Below are 22119 nucleotides of genomic sequence, written 5' to 3'. Positions count from 1 at the left end.
CATGTGGTAGGCACCAAAATGAACAAGGGACACTTTCTCCTGCCCCTTCTTATTGGGGCTAAAAGAAATTTCTCATCATGTCCCACCCCATTTAGCACCTCCCTTGCAGGACACTGTTGCCTTTTGCTCTGGTTCATAATCCAGAACTTTGTGGAAGGTGATTGACAACTGACTGATAAATGGAATTCGAGGAGGGGGCCCATAAGAAAATAAAAAGGCCTTCAAAGAGGGGTCAGCTAAAAGATAAAGGAGTTTGATGGACCTATGGTCAGAGAAAAATGACAATATAAAACTATTGATTTCGTGTGAAACTGTAATCGGCATTACATCCTTTTCTTTTTCTCCAGGGCCCCCCAAAATGACCTGGGACAGGGCAAGTACAAATAATTTTGGAGAGAATTAATCAGCCTCCCTCCCTACAAATTTAAAGTAATTAGTCACATTAAAGTTTAGTCCTCTGGTCACGCTCTAAACCTTATATTTTCACTTGACAAGAAAATGTGGGACTCAAGCTCCCTGGCAAGAAGCCCCCAAAGGCTTTAAGGTTAAGAGATCTGGTTTGCACCACTAAAATAACACAAAAATAAATCAGCTGGAAGCAGCAGAAATGTAATATCTTTCCAGGGTTAGTCAAGTGCAAACTTTGATTTCAGTTTAGTTACTAATAAAATAAAAAAAATTTTTCAAAAAGAGGTTTAAATACCTTTCAGTTTGACTTAAGCGTTTCCTTTGACCTTACCTTTAGCTTAAAATTAGCTTTTAAATGAGTGAGATCTTCACCAAAAATTATAAAGACTCCCCCAAACTTGGATGGAATCCATGGATGCAAAGCAGTTTTGGGGTTCTACACTTTGACCTGGTGTTTGTTTTTTGGTTGCTTGAGCTCTGTATTCCATCGATAGAAAGAGAAAGAGAGCACATCTATTTGTTTTTGATTGCCTTGATAAATGTGCAGTTCCAGAAAAAAAAAATCCATACCTACCCCATGGAAGGTCATTGGAAACCCCTAGGGGGTGGGGATCTTAAAAGCCAAAATTTTAGAAGCAAAATATGAAGCTAAACTGAAACTTATTGGAGGGATAGAGTAGCCTCCCACTCAGTCATTTTTTGGGGACTCGTATTACCTCCTCCCATGAATCCCCTAAAAACAACTGCGTGGGAGGCTAGGGATGGGGGTGCAAAAGAAGAAACCTTCCATGGGGGGGGGGGGGGGGAGTAGGGATATTTTCTGACACTGCACAACGTTTGAAACCTATTTGAGAATTACTTTCAGTTTAGAAAGAATCACTCCATTCAAACCCAAAACACTCAATCTTTGTTCAGCTCTCAAGAGTGGACTTTGGCTGTCAGAGATTTTATTTTTTAGGAGCTCTTGTTTTCAACTAGCTAGCTTTGAGCATTAGAAACATGAACTCTAGGATTTTATTTAAGAACTGAAGTAACTCGATGAACATGAATAAATAATAATGTTTAATATCAGAAACAGGCCAATGACTGATCATTTAGGTTGAGTTTACATTAAAAACCTCAGTCAGTAAGCAGACAACTGTGTTGTGGATCATCTTGCTGCTGGCAGATGATGAGAATGTCCTTAAATTATAAAAATAAATGTTTTTATACCAGATTATGCAGCTTTGATAAGACAATTTTAACTGAAAGAGCTTCACAAGCAGGCAATAACTTTAACTTTATTCAATAATTTAACTTGTGTTCAAGCATGGCTTGCTAGGATATTGAAGAAATGATAAACCTCATCGCTGTCATACACAGCAACCTCTGAGCTACATTCCGTACATGTTACAGGATGATAACGTTCTGACGCAGCACCCTCACCAAATGACATTGAGCTGTCCCCCATTTCTTTATGTTGCACTAGTTTTCCCTTTTGTGCTTTCTTTTTCTTTTTTCCTGGGTTGCGCTGCTGAGAAGGAACATATCGTAATACTTCATCTTCTACAACTTTACAGTTCATGACAAACATGGCTCTGTACTGGTTATTGTACAACTCATGTCTGCAATGAAGAAAGATCACAATTTAAGTCATCGGGGAATCAATAACAAAATCCAAACCAAGTGACCCCGGCATTAGGTTTCCATAAATCATCCATAACATACACCAACCAAAAAGAATACAACTTCTAGCCTCAAACAGTCCACCTCACCTTTGCACCTAGTGTTTCTATGGATACCACATTATAAAAGACAGGAGTTGAAGCTTAGGCGAGGAATTACTGAAAATGATTCCCTGCTATCATGAACTCTGCCTATGATACATTGTTCCAGAAAACAACCATCCTTTCCCCCACAGAGGATTTTTTATACAGTTTGAACTTCCCCTCCCTAGTGCAAATCTCTTGAAATTCCAATTATTTAGCTTCATGCATGTACTTCCCTCAATATTATTTTAAAATGTTGGCTTAAGACAGAGACCTGCACTATTATTGGGCAGCTCCTCCCACTTTTGTGAAACAGACACCGCTTCTGCATCACATTAGGGATGGCGGTCATAGTGAGCAAGTAGGAAGTAATGCGAAATGTTTCTTGAAAAAAATAACCTAAGCTGCTAAAAGAATGTTTTGTCCAGACAAAAAACATGTTGTAATTGAGCCGCAAAAACAAATTAGCCAATCTCAAGCTTTATTCGTGAGGTACACCTGTAACTGCGCATACCAGTTTTAAATTTATTCTGTCAACATTCCGTTGTATCTTGCCACACAGACCATGCAATATTCACAGCTCAGTGTCTACAATAAAATAACTGGCAGCTTGGCCAGGCCAAGGTTCCTTTAATATTAAAGACGACTCCATCCCCACTCCCCCCCCCCCCCACCTTCCTCCCACCACCTCCCCACCCCCCAAAAAATTCCAGCAACCTTCCACATTTTATGAACCTGTACCAAATCATGGTATCGTAATCTTGTATTTGGAATTTTATTATTATAATATGTGGACAGTGACAATAATTTATTGTAACCAACCTTTGACAGTCAATGCATAATGTGGTCATGCAGGCCGGGCAAGACAAGATAGCGTCACTTGATGGGACTTTTTCCACCTCTTGTTTGGAGGTTTTATATTTCCTTTTATTTGCTGTTGATGTGCCTTGAGTTTCACTTGTTTCTGATGCACCTGTAGATTTATTTCTTTGTTGTACTGTAGCGAAAACAATAAGAAAAGGAAGTACTGTAATTTGTTGATTATTTAATACAAAGGTTTTGTTCTTACTCACCTTACCGAACATTGACACCACTGACTCAAAACACCAAACACTGTTTGGCTCAATATTGAGGGGAGAGGACAGCAGTATACAACATACAGTGTAGGTACTGGTACATTCTTACCTTCAGCCAGGCCTGGTAAGTATTTTTGTCAAACTGATTTTTATAGACAGGTGCTAATTTTAAGCACAAATTTGCGAGTGTGTTCCATACATATGTTAAAAACTTCAAATTTAGCTTTCAAAATCAACAAAACTTGAAGCTTAACTTAGGAACATTGTGCATGCTAAATAGCTTTGGGTAGAGTAAGTTCTTTTCACAGACTTTCCAAAAACAGGCCTCAGGTCCAGAACCTCTGAGATGCCTAAATAATTAAACCACAAGTCTTTACAGCCCTACATAGATCTAAAATCTAGTAACCATCTAAAGATCTTTCTGTCACTGAGACTTAATCTAGCTAGAGGGTGAAATTCTGTAAATCATGAAATCTGGTTTGTTCTCAGGCAGCGGGTAGAATTATTTGATCTTGCGCACAAACCTGGGCAGATTTGTTGTGCCATTGGCTGAAACATGTCGGGCTTGTTTTCTTGTGCAAAAAATAAAAATGTGATTCACAAGCCTAGGACCGTGTTCTCAAGTCTTGAGTACAGGCTGAAGCCTCATGTCGCAGGACTTCACGCACAGTTTTTCCCAATACAGACCTCACAGGAGATGAATAACGTGTTTGACTCTAGGGATCAATCTAAGGATGCTACGTGATTATCATATGGTACATACCTTTCTGCCTGTGGTCTCGCCTCTGTTCTGTAACCCACTTTTCATCTTCATCATCCATGTCTGGGTCATACAATAGTTCATCATTTGTTAACACTTTTCTCCTTTGTTTTGATTTCGATGCTTCACCGCCTACTAAATGTTCATCATCTGATCCTGAGCTGAAGTAATCTTCAGAGTAAAGGTCCTCTGCTGTTCCAGTAGTTTGATCACTGTTGCCACTTGCAGTTTTTTCTGCATCACCATTTACTCTCTGTTCTATAAAATCATCAACATAAATAATTAATTTATGTTGATGATCAATAAACACACAGATCTACCCCCTGGTGACAATGTGCAGTTCCAGAAAAAAATTCATACCCACCCCAAGGAAGGTCATTGGAAATTCCTGGGGTTGGGGGGGGGGGGGGGGGGTCTTAAAAACCAAAATTTTAGAAGCAAAGTATGGAGCTACACTTCAGCTTCCTGGGGGGAGAGGGCGCAAAACAAAAAAACCTTCCATGGGGGGGGGGGGGGGTAAGGATATTATTTGGAACTGCACAATAAAATAAATGATTGTTATTGGTTGCAGAAACACAACCCTCCAAGTTGCACCCATTTTAGGCAGTGTCCTTGTGAGGAGCTGGTAACTCCTTATTTTTACCTTCTTTTCATGTAAATGTTTACTGGCTATCCTGAAAAAATGTTTCCGAAATCGTTGAAACCACTTTCAAACTTCATCATATAATTTTTGAAAACACTTGTCCGTGTTTTGGGAATTTCCTAAACTCATAACCAATGTAATTTACATCTAGCAGATAACATCTCATTGAAAATCCATAGCCTGCAAAGAAATTGCTCTTGGAATTGAGCATTTGTTCATGAAATACAATGCTGACTTCAAGTTCCACCGTGTTTGGTTTCCATTCTTCCTGCGGCCATCTTGCTCCCATCATTTCCTGGGAGACATTTACAAGATGGTGTGCACCTGCTTTTATTACCTCTTTTTACAAAATCTTAACAAGAACCCTGTTTAGGCATCATAATTTACAATAAAATTATAGTCTGGCAACCTGACAGTCAATTACCAATAGTTGCCAATCTTGCTACCAAACATATTTAGAGTTAAAATGGCTTCAAAAGAAAAAAATAACTTGAAAAGCACACAACTCCCAACCAGATGGGATGCTAGAGTATCCAGTGTTTGACAGTATTGCTTGACTGATTGCCCAGAGCAAGTAAAATATCTCTGTGGGCATACCAAGTACAATGCCTCTTAAAAACTTGCCCAATCAACCAATTTCTTGTTCCTGTCCAGCAAGAAATAGAGCAAACTAAAATCCCTTCACTGTCTGTTTTTTTTTATATGTAACATTAATGTGGGTACAAATTTCAGGACATAATTTTTCATAGACATAAAGTTTTGTGAAAAAATTGCTCGGCTTGTAGACCAATAAATATGGTAGATTAAAAAGGAAGTATAAAAGTTGCACGCTATGCAAACAAAATGTTGTCTTTGTAGCCACCATGTTTCTGTACGTGCAAGGAATGCTTAATAAATTTTCCACTGGTTCCAATCTTGATTTTCCAGAATAAAGCAAAATAGCAATGAAAAGGAAGAAGAAATAAGCTTATTAATAATTAAAATATCACTTAGTCTGTTACTTCTTTGTTCAAGGATTGACTTCATGGGTGTTTTAAAATAATATGCCGTAAATGTGTGCTCCATAACTGACTGATTTTATCCCTTGCTATTAAAATTGCTATTAAAATGTCGAAAAAAAGAAGGGACCTAAGCTAGAAATAAGGCAGAGTATTTTTTTGCAAGCCTTAATGAGTTCCAATGGGCAATCCCCCTCTCCCCCCCCCCCCCCAAACAAAAAAATAGGCATGGGCAACCAGAAAACAGAACTGGTTGCCCAAAGGGTAGCCTCTCACGCAGTCATCTTTAGGGCACTCGTTTTACCTCCTCCCCACAAATGCCTGCTCATCCAAGCGCCACATTCCTTTCCCATTGTTTTACACCCCAAACACCCTACCCAATCACCGTCGCTCGAGGCATTGTCTAATGACATCAAATCAAATTGCCGGTTACAATGGGCGCTTCCGTTTCCCGCGAGCTTTGTACAGTCTCTGGTACAGTCTTGACAGATGCGGGAGTTAAGTTGGAATATATATCTCTTACGGCTGCAGAAACTCTGGAGTGCTCAGATTTGTTTGTTTGTACGAAGTGCTACAAGAGACTAACTCGATTCGAGAAAACAAAGAAAAATGTAGAAGGTATCAGGGGGAGATCTGCAGTATTTATCAGTCCATTAAAGACTATTAAACAGAAAATCAGTTAAACGACAAAGAGCCGATCAACTTCTGGTGCTTGTGGAAAATGTCACACGTGCCCCCGAACAAATTGCAACAACGAAGCGAGTTTCAACTGCAAAATCTTTAAAGTTTACTGACATATCTGGTAATGTTTCGGTTTCCTCAGGTCAACAAGATTGAAGGCAAAGCTTGATAAATAAGTGACTTTGCGTAACCAGTCGGCAAATTGACGAAAATAACACTACTTCCCGTCCTGAATTCTTTGATTTGCAGTCAGTTGATAGGCATTTAAACGGGAAATTTTGAACGTGTGCTCAAAGCTCACGTAAGCTCGGTCAAGTTCTGTCTCTGCCGTGATGTTTTTCACTGTTCCCACGAGAGGCGTTCTGAGGTCAAGGTCAACCTTCCAGATTTTAGAAGGTTCACTCTGATTGGCTTAGCGGCAGAAAGGAATGTGGCGCTTGGGTGAGCAGGCATTTGTGGGGAGGAGGTAATACGAATCCCCTAAAAACGATTGCGTGGGATGCTACCCAAAGGGTAAATTAAAAATAAAGTTAGTATGAAACACTGCCATCACAAGTTTAATGTCAGCATATTGTTTAATTAAGTTTCTTTTATGGATTGTCTTTCCCCCTGAGGGCAATGAAACACGGGGTGATTTTACATGCTCATCGTTGCAAAACTGATCACCACTGCATGATACAATGGTTACTGTAATTTTTGGTTTCAATCTTGGGAGCACTGGGCAATTGACAGCCATTTTTGAAAGTTTGTTTCCTGTGTCACAGGATGCATGCACACTTTTACAACACATGTTCATTCTCAGATGAAACTGATACATATTTTTTTAATGAAATGCCAGACACTGAATAAATGCCATATTCAAATGCAAGATGAATTTTCAGTTAACTCCTCTGACAGTATTTTGTCAAGGAACCAGTTATTTGAATCAAACCTGATACATGTACTGTAAAAGCCTGAATAATTAGCACAAACCACTAAGTACTATATCACACAATTAAATACTTTAGCAATGGTAAAAATGATAAGTTTTTGCATCATGGGAAACTCAGAAAAAAAAACTGAGTGAAAAATCCAGATGGGATTTGAACCCACGACCCTCCGTGATCTAGTCGGATGCACAAACCACCGAACTACTGGAGACTCCATGGTGAGCAAGGGTGAAATGTGGTAAAAATAAAAATAAAATGAGAATTCTAGGGGCACATCCACAGAGTGGCGCTTCGTCCACTATTTCCAGGTCGAATTGGAATTTGGAAATTTGGTTTTTGAGGAAGGAGGGAAACCAGTGAAGCTGGAGAAAACTGTCAGAGCTGGGACAAGAAGCAACAACAAACTCAGCCCACATATTATGATATAGCATCAACTCCGGGAATCAAACCTGAGGGCCAAGTTGGTGGGAGAAGAGTGCTCTCACTATTGTGCTACACTGTATCCCTGCAAAGATGTTAGTTAAATAAACTGTACATGTATCCTCCTTGTGAATATTACTGATAGAAACTCTTTTAATCCCCCATATCGTCTCAACATTTCTCTATGTTAAAATTATTATTATTAACAGTATATTACTTCTTTCAGTCTATCCATTATATGGGTATTTCCTTTCTGAACACTTACAAAACTTGGGAGGAGACTTTAAATTGCATTGGCCCAATGCTTTCTTTCTGCTTAAAAATTTGCTTCCAATTTTAGTAAATTTTAACTAATGTATGTATATACAGCTATTTCAATAGACCATATTCGTATTCTCGGCATTGAACTGGATCGAGCTTGCAATGAAGGCTCATGCGGGGGAATATATTAGAAACTATTTGCATGTGAAAAGATTCACCCGCATAAGCCTCGTGTGCGAGCTAGTTCCAGTTCAATACCGAGAATACGCATGTGGTCTATTAACGTTGTTGGATCAAAGTATAAAGCTATAAGACAAGACCTCAAGATTCTGTGGATTTTTATTATGAAAAAGATCTTCAAATCAGCTATGCCTCGTCCAACCAGTGAAGATATACGATGGCAAGTCATTTGGATGAAAGAAATGTTAGGATATCAAATGGATGAGGTGGCAGCCTCTTTGAAGATGTCTTTAAGCTTTAAGCTTTGATACGTCAAGGTTAATTAATTGAAATAGCTGAAAAAATACCAGGATATTCAGACGCAGACAAATGAGGACATAAGGCATAGTTCTAAACAAACTCTGAGATGTTCAATAGAGAAAATACAGCAGCTACAGCATATCAAATTATTATGCTCGAAAGAATTCTTACCATGATCATTCTCATAGCTTCTCATAACACTCTCAAGTTCCATTTGCATCTCTTTCTCAAATTCATCCTCACTGCTAGAGATAGACTCCTCCTTTTGTTGTTTTAATAATCCTCCCTCATCAAGCTCATCACCAGAACTGGACCAACATGAAATAATAGCGATGAGAGCATCAGGTTGGGAGGGGGATTGGGGGGTACTCCCATATAATAAGTTAGACTGCAAGCAGTCCCTTTCTGGATAGTCGAGAGGTTGCGCAAAATAGCTGAGTGCAAAAAAACTGGAGCGAATGAGCGGAGGGGGGCTTGGGGAGAGGCCAGTCTCTTCTCATTTATTTCTCCTCGCTCCAGTCTCACTGCGCTGTGAGTGCATCCTCTCTACTAACCAGAAAGGGACTGCTTGCAGTGTAATAGTACATGTACATGCAGGTTTGTGCCACTGTATTAATTAAAAGAAATGTGTATTTCAAGCAGTTTACAGTTTAGTACAGGATAGGATATAGAAATCGGAGAGTCCTGGTTTAAAATAGGTTATTACTATCATAAAGAAAAATTTAGTCTGGTCCAACAGGTCCCCACAAATAAAAATAGACTCAAGCCTGGGATGGGGATTTTCGATGTCTAGTCTAGACTATAGGGTGTCATAATGTGGCTAAACAGGCAAGGTCTGGTGTAGGGTAACAGTTTGGCATCCCAGTGGCATAATACCACCCTAAAAACGGCCGACTGTCAGAGTACTGCAAGACAACTTGAAGAACACAAAGCTTGGACCTGCATTAATTCGACCTATAATGTATTTTTTTATCGCCTTTTGCTGTTTTAGCTCAGATTCACTAGAGTTTTTGCATATGATCGTCAATTCCTTCAGGAAATGTTGCCCCAATTTTTTATCCGTCGCTTTACGCTTCGTTTGCAATAAAAATCTATGATTATGGGCAAGATTTCCATTTTATCACAAAAGGAAGTGCAAATTAAGCAGCAGATGAAACATTGGAGCTATACATGTTTTCTGAAGGAGTTGGATGCCACATGGAAAAAACAAAACAAATAAAACTGGAAAATCTGAGCTAAAACAACTAAAAGCAATCTAAAATAATATGTTGGTTATGCACTGAGTCCTTCACATTTAGCTAAAAAAAATGCACAGCTTTGCACTGAACCCTCTCAAATTTAGCTTAAAAATGCACATGGGCACTTTCTGCCCTCAATTAATTCTAGGATATTTTTTTTTTCAGGTTTCTGCTTTCTTTTGTTGACTGCTGAGCACTTCAAAACTTCAAAAATTTACTCTTTGCTAATTTTCACTGCTGATGTCTGTCAAATATGTCCCAATCTTCCCTGCAACGGTCATGTGCTTTGGTTTTTAAATAAAAGCTTTTGAGTAGTCTGATTTTGTCAAGATGAAATCTGAGAAAAATTTTCTGAATTTGAGCTTAGCTTGTAAGGTGAATAATGCCCTCTGGGTGGTTTTGCAGTTAATGACATGGTGTCTAGTCTAGGGTGAAATTCCGGCCACTTTCACAAATCATTTTTTCTATCAAAGATGCTTTGAAGGCTGCAATACAACACGTCTACAACATTTATTACATTTTCACATTTTTGTTACTATGCCTATATCAATTACTTTCCCAGACTTGAACATTAGTGCTCACTCCTGAGCAATATTTGGGGTATTAAAAAACCAAAGGCCGAGTGCTTACCTGTGATTGGTCATACATAAACCAAAATTTACACATTTATCGGTGAATTCTCATTCGCAATCGATCACAGGCAGGGAGAAGGAAATTGCAGTAGTGACAGATGCCGGAGCAATAAAAATCGTTATCATTCTTTCTGAGCTTGGAAATCGACGCTTTCGGTCGGATGGGTTTGATTTTACGTCATTAAAACGTAGGATGCACATTCTATCATGTGCCAAAGGGCTTTGAAATGACAGAAAACGCCGCCTGAAGATGACCAAACAAAGGTAACTGTTGCATAATAGATTGGCATGAGCTTCTGCGAAATTTCAGGCGCAGGCAATTACAAATTGCTCGAGTGTTTGTGTCAAAAACAAATTCAACCAGGCGCTAATATAAGTTAATTTAACGTATAAGTCGCGAAAGCTGCGATTAGGTGAAGTACCTCTCCTTATTGTCATCGTCTGAGCTGCTGTATCCTCCAATGCTGTAAGGGTCTTCGTCCTCCATAATAATTTTCTTGCAAATATTTATAACTTGAAGCTTTGCTCCGGAAGCGAAACCTCGTCTCTTTCTCGTCGGTATCTCGTTTTGCGATCTTGGCTAAGCGGAGACTGGTGCGAGTAGATTGGTGATCGACTACTTTTTTCTCCTAGCTACCTGAATAGAAAAACTCTTTGACAGGTATTGAGAATTTGACGCTGATCACTTGCTACAATTCAACAGCGGCAAAAGTAATTGTTGGGAGGGAGTGAAGATGGCGTCGGGTTCTTTGGGCAAGACCACGTGCATTAGCATGGAAGATTTCCTCTCTATACATCGACCACAACTACTTTCGATCGGTTTACCCGAACATTTATGGGACAGACTTTACAAAAAGTTGTCTCCTATTGCAAGCTCTGACGCTGCAGAGGTTTTTGAGCTGCGCGAAGATGGACAATTTGAATGTGCTGGTCGGTGGTCGCTTCACGCCAAACGAGCTTTGCAGAAATATGGCGACGTGTTTCTCATTGAACATGCTTGGTCGAGCGATGGCGGGCCGTCAGCGAAGAAAAGCTTGGAAAAATCACCCGAACTGCTAGCGAGAATGAAGGAAATTATGCAACGCCCAGAAAACAGCGCTGGCGAAAACAATGCCTCGAGCGAAGAAGACCTTCTAGACAGCTCCCTGGTTCTTTCACAAATAACCGGAGCAGACGAGAAGAAAGCTCAGGAAACCCTTCAGTCAACCGACGGTGATCTAATCGAGGCTTTATGTCAAATCACGGACGATTCTTATGAAACTAAAAAGCCTTCCAAATCAGACAGGTCAAAAATTATGACCTTCGAGGAATTCAAGACGGGCTTTCTTCACGCGGTGGGGATGGAGAAATCGAAGCTTCTTTCCGAAGAATATGTTCAGAAAATGTACTTGAGGTACAAGAGAGAAAAAGAACAATACCCCGACTCGCTGACCTTCGGAAAAGGTACGACCCCGAACTACAGTTGGTTCGAAGAAGACGACGGAGCGATGGCTGTTTTTGTCTCAGTTCCCGTAATGACGAAAAAGCGGGATGTTGTGAGTAAACTGTCAACGAAACGATGGACTTTGAGTCTCAAAGGATGTAGTCCCATCATCGACGGGGAATTTTACGGCAATGTTTGCCCAGATGAATCGTTTTGGACATTTGATTCGCCTGGTTTGTTGGTGATGACTCTGCAGAAGCCGGACAACGAAGAATCGGAACTGTGGCCGGTGAGTTTTTGAATATGTAGTTTAGATAGAAACAATTCTCGCTGCATTTAGCGCCATGGGCCAAGTAAAGCGTGACAAGCGACTGTATTTCTAAAGGGCGCGTATTTTTTTTTGGCTTTTTGCGAACGCGGCGTCAAATTGCGATCTCAGTTTGCTACAAGGTATTGATGAACTAATTACACAGAGCCGCGAAACGCGTACAAGTTTGATCGAGTACACTTTACTTATTACAGCCAATATAATACGCAAACAGAAAATTTAATGTTTTTCTTTCGAGTGGCCGGGCCATCAAGTCTCAAGTGGATCAAAACTTATTCCTTAAATCATTTCTGATATTCACATGTTCATTTTGTTACATTGTGTACTTTTACCGTACACCTTAAAATCCCCTAACACTGACTTGTTCATGTTAGCATTTTACACCTTTTTCCATATGGTCTTGCCACTTCTGTTTTGTTAATTTTATTTTTCCACGTAAATATGAAATACCAAGAAAGTTTGTCTCGCTGTGAAATAATTGTTCTTTGCATAGTTTTGTATTTCGTTTCGTTTTTCTTGGGTAAGAAAACAAACATGTATGTTAAAACGCAGCTAAATAAATATTTTACTTCTGCAAGAGAGCAAGTGTTATAGATTCACACAGCATGGAGATACGAGTATTATTTTAAACATAACTGTCACTAAAACACAGCAAACCCATACTGAAAATATCACTTTGATATCATGGGGGGCTGATTGATCATGTTGCAGTGTAGGTCTCGACATGTTGCCAGCCAACATTCTAAGTGTTTAGGATTCCGTTAAAGGCTTTTATTGTAAATGAATAAATTTTAAGTGACAAACAAAAGTACACGTCTCATAGTGCAAATTCTTTTCGCAATGTTAATGTTTTTGGAATGTGGCACGACTCTAGAATCCAAACAAAATATTGAACGCAGCTGTTGGTGTATCATGTTTGTCGAAATTCATATCAAACAGAATGAAAGTGTTTTGTTGTAAAAATGCTGTTCCAGTGAACAATTTACAAATATACATTTACGAGTTTGCTTGCCAAGAGTCAGTCACTGAGCATTTGTTATGTAGATCAGGTCTGTCTGGGTGAAAGAACCCTTTAGTGGAAAGCTACTAAGTAGTACTTTCCTTTAGTACTGTTTATTTGGCTGTATACAATAGGCTGAAAGCAGAAAAGAATACCTCCTGAAGAATTCACTTTTCTTGATTTTTCCGGCTGAAGAACTACATGAGGTTATCTCTTCCTCTCTAATGTGACCCAAATTTTCCGATTCTTATCAATCAAAACTTCACCTGTCAGAAATCTATCCATCCCTCTGCCTTGATTACAGTCAATCTGCATCACGTGTGAGCAGAGTGGAGGTGGTTTTGAAATTTGAACAGAGTTTTGAAATTTGCATGTCAGTTTTGAACATTGCCAGCGAGATTTCAGAGTTCCTGTAGAAATTTCCCTTGGCTAGTTTTTTGACATGTAAAATGATGAATTTTTCTTTACAAAAACAACAATAATTTATTGCTTCCCAAGTATTTTGTTTTGTTTTAGTTAATGTTTTTTTTGGGAAAGATCTCCATAGAATTCTTTAAGATTCCATTCAAATGCCAGACAATTCAATTGTTCATTTCAATCTCGGAAAATACTGGTTATGTGCAATGTAGACTGACTGTAAAACCTACAGTTTGGCCATTAAAATGAAAGCTATATAGAAATTCTTTCCTGTGGTGCCTTTTATTATGCTGTAAAGTTTGGTTCTAACGTTCAGAGAGAAAAGCTTTTGTGTACAAAGGTACTGAAATATTGCCAAAAATTGTAAAGTTGTTTTCTCTTTTCCTTACCAGGTGTTAATCAAGGGAGAGAAACATTTGTCGGAAAAGGAAATTTCAGAGCAGGCTAGAGAAAAGCTTGACAATGCCGAGTATGAGATGTATCAGGTTTTGGAGAACATGTGGTACTGTAACCAAACCTACCAAGTTGTCACAGCTGAAGGCAGTAAGAGGAAACCTGTTTGGTACGTAATGGATGAATTTGGATCAGCAGCTGCACATAGCGTTCAGCCCAATTTAAAATGCTCACCATTTGCTTTTGCTGGAACTGGAGTGTTTTACTCTCTACTTTGGCCTCTAGAGGATATTGGCATTGGCGACTTGTGTACAAGAAACTTTTGTCCTCCCCTGAGTACAACAGAATCCCAACTGCAAAGAGAAGCACGGCTTTTAGCATTCAACTCTTCTTTGCCGGAAAGTTGTCCAAGTAGTTTTGTGGTTCAACTTGCCAATTTTCCCACTTTACCAAGCGAAAAGAGTGTGGCAATAAATGTGAGGTCATTGTCAGCACGAACAGGAAGTGTAAACTGCACACACTCGAGAGGTGAAAAACTGAACTTGAAATTTTTTCTTGAAAAGACTGGCACTGAAAAGAAGCCGGTACTAAGAAATTTAGGTTGCACGGTAGTTGAGTCTTCGACCGAAGCCGAAGCTATTTGGCTGGAAAGATGGAGTACTCCAGGGCAGAGAATCCCAAATGATGCAAGAGTCAATCGTCTCGGAGGAGAAGAAAACCTTCTGCATCGTCATTTGCTGTCTGCCCACGTTCAGAAGACATGGGGAAAGGTACTATGGTTTCCAGTGACTTATGACCTGTCAGCTGACTTGGCAGCTTTGTGCGCTGACCACTACTGCAGAGGGGTATCCAGTTACTGGATTTTAAGAGGAGCAGATCCTAGCATGCTCAGTGTACAACCAATGGTCACAAGCGACCTACGGAGGGTGTTAAGGTGTGCGGAGATGGGCCATTTGGTGGCTTCATACTGTAAGTCCAATAAACTGAGACTAACACTTCTAGTTATAGACCACAAGTTCTTCATTCCCATCTTCCTTAGAATAATGCAGTATCACTAAACCAACCTTGCAGAGTAATCTGAATGCTCTGGTAACTGACAAAAATGCTACCTTGATATCTTTGGGAAGTAAATTAAGTCCACAATGTACCTTCAGGGCTTACCCAAGACAAGGGACAAAAACCCTTCCATTTCTTTCCTAGCAGGTTGAGACATCAAGGCGCTTTGTAGTTAAGAGAAACACTACTGCTGCTTACTCAAAGACTACTGAAAATTTTCTGGTAAACTCTGTTCTTTGACATATTCAAACATGGGCTTAAGGGGGAAGGGTTCACACTGCATCTTCACCAGAGAAATTGGGGATTCCCTTGCTTGTAAAAAAAATACCTTTATGCATGACAAAACCTTCATAGCTAACGTTAATAGACTGAGGTGTTTACTGTCTTAACCCTTCAAGCCCTAGCAGTGATCAGTATCTAATTTTTCCTTGCAATGTGTTTTCAACCGCTGAGATCATGAGAATTAAGGATATGTTCACCCTAGGTGAATTTTCTTGATACATGTATTTTAATAACTTCTCCCTAGTACTTTTATATGGGGCTAAATGTAATATTTAGGTGAGGTTAAACTCAAGACAGTGCTGGCCAGCAGTCTACTCCATTAATTTTTGCAGGGCGGTCCAAGGGCTTTCTCAGGGCCTCAGTAAATTTACAGCTCCCCTGTTTATGTCAACCATTTTGCTTGCCTTTTGCTGCATGAATAGTTGCAGAAAAAAGCTTTGCTCCCATCCCTCCCCTCCCTCTAAGTAAGCATTTAACTTTCCACTGAGTATTCAGTGTGACAGTGCCTGGGTGGTTGCTTTACAGGGTTGTCATGGTTACCTTTCACGCTTTCTTGCGGCTCCCCCACAGACCTTGTAGGCACCTTCCCCACAATCATCCATTGGTGATGAGTTTAAAGGAATAGTATGGGGACAAGATAGGAGAATTTGTTCTTTGGTATTAGGGGTCAAAGGGTTAATAGTTGTTATTTTGATTTGTTTACAGATTGCTTTCAAACAGCATGGTGCAAGAACAGACACTTCTGTCTACAGTATGCAGTGACAGTTAAATCGCTGGCACCACTAGAGCTCCTTGTTCACAACACTCCACATGTAAACCTAGCAGAGAAGGAGATGAACCAAAGAGATTTCCTAGATGAGTACGATTCGTCAGCTCTTCTATCAAGCTGCTCGGAAACGAAGAGAAACGGAGTGGTGAATCACAAGTTGACACACCAAGAGTTTTTAGCAGACCTCAACGCCAATTTGTTGGCAAAGAGACAAGTGTCTTGGGAACTTGTCCAGACAAAGATTCACGAGAGCATTGCTAAACTGTTTTACGCCGTAGCTCCAAGTCTTACATCTTTTCAAAACGGCAGGAACTCGGTGAGGGATCTTTGTGCTGTGTACGGCGTGGATGTTCTGTTGAGGAACACATTAGAACCTCTGATCATTGGAGTCAATCCTACGCCACGGTTTGACAGTGAGAAGTGTTTTTCCGATGTTCTGATTACCGCATTTGGACAGAATGGAGAGTGTTTGGAGAGTGCAAACATCACCCAAGTGTCCGTGAGGGAAAAATGAGGTGATCACTTTTCTTTGTGGGATTGAAGGAAGGGTGAGCGACATGTAATTATACACGGTCGTGATTAGAGTGTTTGTAAATATTAAACAGCAATAATACATTGTAATATTACATACGTAGTAGGCAAAGTTCTGCCCTGCTTGTAAACAAGATCCTTCTTTTCCTGGTTTAGTTGTGAAATTTGATCTTATTTCTTATCTGCTTTTTACAAATTCTTGGACACTCATTGGCTCACATCAGAAGGACCAGACTCAGACTTCCACTAGTTGGAAATGTGGATTTTCTATTTTTTTTTTTTTTTTTCACTTCTTTTTCATTTTTAATTAAAAGACTATATTTTGTTTTGGCTTGCTTTTTTGTACTGGACTCTTTCATGTGAGAATTATTTCTTAAAAATGCCTTTCCTGCATAGTCTTATACTGCACAAAAATGCCATTGTATTAGGAGGAAACAGTTTCTCTGATTCCATTAACCCAGATTGTATGCGGATTAACAGAAAGAGACCCAATCCTTAAACTGAGTTGGTTTTCTTGCAGCTACATATTGTTTTATTGTGGTTGGAAGTTTATCTCAACGAGACTAAACAAATGAATTAAAATTATTCATACTTTTGTGCTGCTTTCTTGGGTACGAGGGCACTTAGAACAAAAAGCAAAGAGATCAAAATTTCTTAACCTCAAAATTTGCTGAAATATAAAATGGTTGTCCGACAGTTAACGTCTCAAATGTTTCTTTTGGAAAAGAGGGGTCTTGTAAGCAGGAAAAATGATTAATGCTGATTGATTCTGGTAATAATAATTATTGTTCTTCATAAACAGCATTGGTGCTGCTTTGTCAATATAGACATCTGCCAGTATATACAGTAATTAAATGGCTCAAAGTCAGATAACTTTCAGTCCGTTAAAAAGTAGTGAATTAGTGGATGAATCATCCTTTGCCATGCTGTGCTTTACGAAGGCTCTATTTCTGCTGCTCATGTAAGGGGGTGAGTGTGGGCTCGTTTCCTGAAAGGCAGCTGTTAATTGAGTCTATGCTTGAAGTTGATCTTTAACAATAAAATATATACAGCCTGCATACTAAGACTGATCTTCTTCAGACTAGGTTAGGTTTTATACTGATTACGTCTTATAATCCAGTTTTCAGTTCCAAGGTGTCTCAATATTTGCAGTCATCTCCATTTAGCGCTTGGTTCCTTTCATTGGCATTTATTTTATCTTCAACACTCAGTCATAATAATTCATTCTTATTGTAGAATATATTTACATACAGTGATAATTCATTTATTTGTGCACAAAGCTTCGGCTCAGATTGAAAGGGCAAAACGATTAATTTATGATTCACCATATTGCGTATGTTATTTAGATCATTCACTCACACATATGACGCCAGAACGTACTTACAATATAATATATCTTACCTCTGCGGAGATCAACGAAACAGTTATTTTATTTACTTCCTATTTACAATGGCATGACATTGAGAATTTAGTGGTCAACATTTTTAATATTAGTGTTATTTTTCAATTTCCGTTGACTTTTATCACAATAGGTTTTGAGTTGATTGTGAATTTTTTGTTTGTGTGTGGGGGAAAATTGGTTGGTGTTCTTTGAATATTTTTCCATTGGTATTGGAATGTTCTTGTATTTTCATACGATTGGCTTTATGATTTTCACGGTTTTCAAACTTTTTATTATTTTATTGTACACAAATTCGTATTTTATTTTATTTTATTTTTTATTTTTTGGCAAAAACAGAAGCAGGTACCATGGAACCCTGTTTCTATGGACACGAAAGGGCAAGAATGTCTAGATGTTTTCCAGCTTTCTGTTAAGTAGGTGGGCTCTCGGAAAAAAACATGCCATGGATGTGTTTTATCAATACAAAGAGTAAAAGTAACTATTCAGGTTTTAAGCAACAGAGTTGAATTATGTCTCTAGCTCATGGTTTTTTTTGGAATATTACATGTACAGTGTAGAAGTCTTACAGTTGGTCAAGGGTTTTCTTTTTCCTAGTATGCCTGCGGCTTCACTGACTGAAAAATGCATCTCTCATTTATTCACCAGGCTAAAATATAACGTCCCAGTTTTCTTCGGACCTGTTTTCTTGATACAAAGACTAACGAAGTTGCACTCAATTATGACAAACAAATAATGTAGAGTACTGCTATAACCAGTGTCTGCAAAAAAAGGTTTGCTTGCATAAGGATAAGTAATGCATGAATTCTTATGTGCTTTTGACATTTGTCAAGACAGAAAGTGATTTTATGTTTTTCATCTATAACAGCTGCAAAGTTTTAGTCTAAATTCAAGAGGAAATCTTGGCAATTCACTCGCATGCATTGTTGTTTGCCTGTCCTTAGCATTAATTAGAATCTGTCAGTGAGAGTATGCAAATTTATAAAATTAATAGTAACCTAAAACAACATACCCCTAATTTGGAAAACACTTATAGTGTCAACATTGGTACTCGTACTGTTATAATATAAGGGTGCTAATTCTAGCAGTATTTACTGTAAGAGACTGTCCAACATTTTGACCATAAAAATTTCCATTAAGATGAAGTGTCTCAGCACTTAAGAGCGAGCTGGCCTGGGGGCATGCCCCCCCACCCCCCGCAGAAAATTTTGAAATCTTGATGCTCTGAAACTCCATTTCTAGTTTTTTGAGACAAAAATGTATTGATTTTATTTTGTATTTCATGGCACTTCTTTAGTTTATCTGGATATCAGAATTAAGTTTCCTCTATCACGTGTTCTTGTATAGTAAGTATTATGAGAATTTGATGAAAATATCAGAACAGACATCAAAATCAGGAGTTTTCCTATCATGATTGCATATTGGTCAGGATGCAGGATTTTCAAGCAAAATTAGGGTAGGGGATGGTTGGACAGTCTGCTGAAATGATATAAATAATAACTTGTTGTCCTTGTCTACCAGGCATTATAAAACAAAAGAACTCTTAGCTACAGTGTATAGTCAGACTCCTTCCTTTCATCGTCTCTGGTTCGTATATGGTAATGCATAGTGCACAATGTTGCTGTAAATGAACACAACCTGTACTAGTCTACAGTTTGGCCACAGATTAGGACACTTGACAACTGGGATTTAGCCTGCTGCAATGTATGAAAACTGATTTGAGCAGCAACTTGCATTGTTATTCTTTGCGGAGAAGAGAATTTTTGTGAGGCCTACATGTATGTATCATGCATTAACGTGTGAGCTAGATATTGAGGACCTTTCTTTTGCCAGTTACATGTAACTTGTCGTAAGTGTGACCTGTGTCTTGCTGATGTTTTTTTTTTTTTTAATATCTAGGTAGTGTAATGTTTGTTTTTGGGGAGGTGTACATCAGTAATTTAAATTTATTTGTAGTGAAAGTGATTTTGTTTACATTAAGTTTGTTTTGGGAGAATTATGTTATAAGTTTCCCTTGGAGAAACGGCTTTTGTTTCGCTGTGATGTGAGGTAGCAATTTATACTTCTTATCCTGAATATTGACGAACATTAATCCAGGCTTACCAATAACTAACTAAAGCTAATATTCCTCTTGGATTGTTTTTTGAAAATTAAAAATTAGCCAAATAAGCGGCTTGCCAGTCCTGAATTAAGCTTCCTTTTAAGGACGGTGCCTACTAATACTAAAGTATTTTTGAGCAGCTTATGACTATGCGAGAACAGCAGATCTTAGCAAGGGCTGTGGAAATCCAAAAAGAAAATTGAGGGTTACCACGCTTTTATGGAAATTATTAAGTAACAATTATTATTCTAAAAAGCCGTAAAATACAAAGTTATGTATGGCATTTTTTTTTTCCAAATTGAAGCTTTTTTATCACTGAAAAATGCATGGTTACCCCCAGTTTTCATTTTGGATACCAAGAGCACTTGTTGAGTTCTGCTTTCTCCACATAGTTTTTAACCACGCAATACTATCCCTGTATTAGTTAGCACCACCCATAGGAAACACAAGTATCTCGAGATGCGCAGAACGTATCTGCAGTAACAAAAGTAGGCACCATCCTTAACCTCAGTTGTGACAAGCATCTGACTTCTCCCTACAAATATCACTACCTGACCAACATTTAGGTCATGAGAATATCAGGAGATGAGGTGCTTTTAACTAGAAATAAAAGAAATGTATGGAGAGCAGAAGGACGAATAACAATTTTGTTATTGGGGCTTAAAGGTTAGCTGGGCTTGGTCCAGACCTGCACTGAATGTGCAATTTAACACTTTAATCCCTAATCTCAAAGAACAAATTCTCCTATCTTGTCCCCATACTTTTCTTATAAAAGTACTGGGGAGAAGTTATTGAAATATCACAAAAATTCACCTTGGCTGATCACATCCTTATTTCTCATCACCTTGGGGGTCGAATAAGCATTGACATTACAAGAAGAAATTTGATGCTGATCACTGTTGGGGCTTAAGGGGTTAAAGAGCTGTCTGTCTTGAGAAAAAAAAATTTGGTTATTTTCATAGAAATGACTACAGAACCAACTTTAGATACACATCCAACATGTAGCCAGGTGTATGAGTTGACTGTGCTCTTACAGTGTAGAGTTTAAACTCTCATAAGTTAACTTAAAAGAAGTAGGCTTGCGGCGTTATCAGGATCTCAAAGTGGGGATGGTGGTGGTTCCCAGGAATCATAAGGCCAGTGACGTGCTTTTCAATTCAATTTGTTCATATTTGTGAAGTTGAACACTAGCAGTCACAGGAATGGGCACATTAGGTGATTGCTACCATTTTTGTTCTTCAAAATTGCCAGCAAATTTAATTGACAATAACTGGCATACCAGTCAGTGGAGATTTGTATTGCTTGTCGCTTTGATCAGAATCACTAAGAATAATCACCAGCACAATAGAGGGCACATCTGGTGGCTTTTCTGGTTACAGCGATAAGCATAAAAATCGTCTAGTGTCATTACCTGTCGTTTAACTAAGGTATTTTTATGAACTCAAGTTCAAGTGCTCTTCTAGCCAGAAAATGAGTATGGGAGTTCCAAATACACTGAAGTTTTCCTTTGAATTTCTCCAAAAGTGGACTATTCACAGGATGCCCAAATGCCCTCTGGGCTAAAACTGTGTGCCCAAGAAAAATCCTATGTTGGAGCCTGAGGAGAACTTATCTGTTTTGTTGCTTTGAAGTGATAAGGTTCAAGTATTTGCGTGGAGTTTAAACACTTTGATACCCTGATTAATGCTGTAAGTTTAAATATTAGAATCTCTCTGCAGTAAAAATCTAAAAGCTGTGAACACCTTTATTCAACTTTGAAGTGACTGTAGTAAAATTAATACAAGACAGTTTATGCAGGAAAAAATCGTGACTATCCTGCTTTGAGCTTGCCATCTGTAGAGTAAAATAAAAGTGTTCATAGCTTTTTTTATTATTTTAATTACTTGATTTTTCATGGAAATGGATGGCTATTTTCCAGAATTCAACAGGTGATCAATAAATAACCTAAGTAATGCTTTCCACATAATAATTATCAAAATGTTAAAAATATCACTTGCCTTTAATCAGCACTAATTTCAGCTCTTTAAAAACAACTGTTCTGTGACAATTGCTACCTTCACAACCTTACCACTTGTATTCCTCTGAGAGTCAGCACATGTGAATAAAATATGCTAGATTTGTTTGCCAACGTGTGTCTTGATTGACT

At 38.6% G+C, this 22119-nt stretch overlaps 2 protein-coding genes across 3 annotated transcripts; one reads left to right on the top strand and one right to left on the bottom strand.

Moving 5' to 3' along the window:
* Positions 1-1672: 1672 nt before the first annotated feature.
* Positions 1673-10992, bottom strand: LOC146482325 (E2F-associated phosphoprotein-like). Of its 2 annotated transcripts, none has more exons than XM_085107165.1 (5): positions 10697-10992; positions 8576-8712; positions 3996-4250; positions 2979-3153; positions 1673-2012 (listed from the first exon to the last, which is right to left on the bottom strand). In XM_085107165.1, the coding sequence occupies exons 1-5, from the start codon at positions 10759-10761 to the stop codon at positions 1712-1714; spliced, it is 933 nt and encodes a 310-aa protein (XP_084963291.1). In that variant the 5' UTR covers positions 10762-10992; the 3' UTR covers positions 1673-1711. The 2 variants fall into 2 exon arrangements, with proteins under 2 accessions (XP_084963291.1, XP_084963292.1); XM_085107166.1 differs by lacking the exon at positions 10697-10992 and adding an exon at positions 10273-10425.
* On the top strand, positions 10426-22101 carry LOC146482324 (tubulin--tyrosine ligase-like protein 12). Its single transcript, XM_085107163.1, has 4 exons — positions 10426-10538; positions 10908-11986; positions 13835-14804; positions 15879-22101. Exons 2-4 carry the CDS (start codon positions 11009-11011, stop codon positions 16454-16456), a joined length of 2526 nt encoding a protein of 841 aa, XP_084963289.1. The 5' UTR covers positions 10426-10538; positions 10908-11008; the 3' UTR covers positions 16457-22101.
* Positions 22102-22119: the final 18 nt, after the last annotated feature.

The sequence above is a fragment of the Pavona decussata genome, unplaced genomic scaffold (genome assembly GCF_977016875.1).
Source record: "Pavona decussata unplaced genomic scaffold, jaPavDecu1.1 SCAFFOLD_46, whole genome shotgun sequence".
Classification (NCBI taxonomy): domain Eukaryota; kingdom Metazoa; phylum Cnidaria; class Anthozoa; order Scleractinia; family Agariciidae; genus Pavona; species Pavona decussata.
This window is presented reverse-complemented; position numbering and strand designations above follow the sequence as displayed.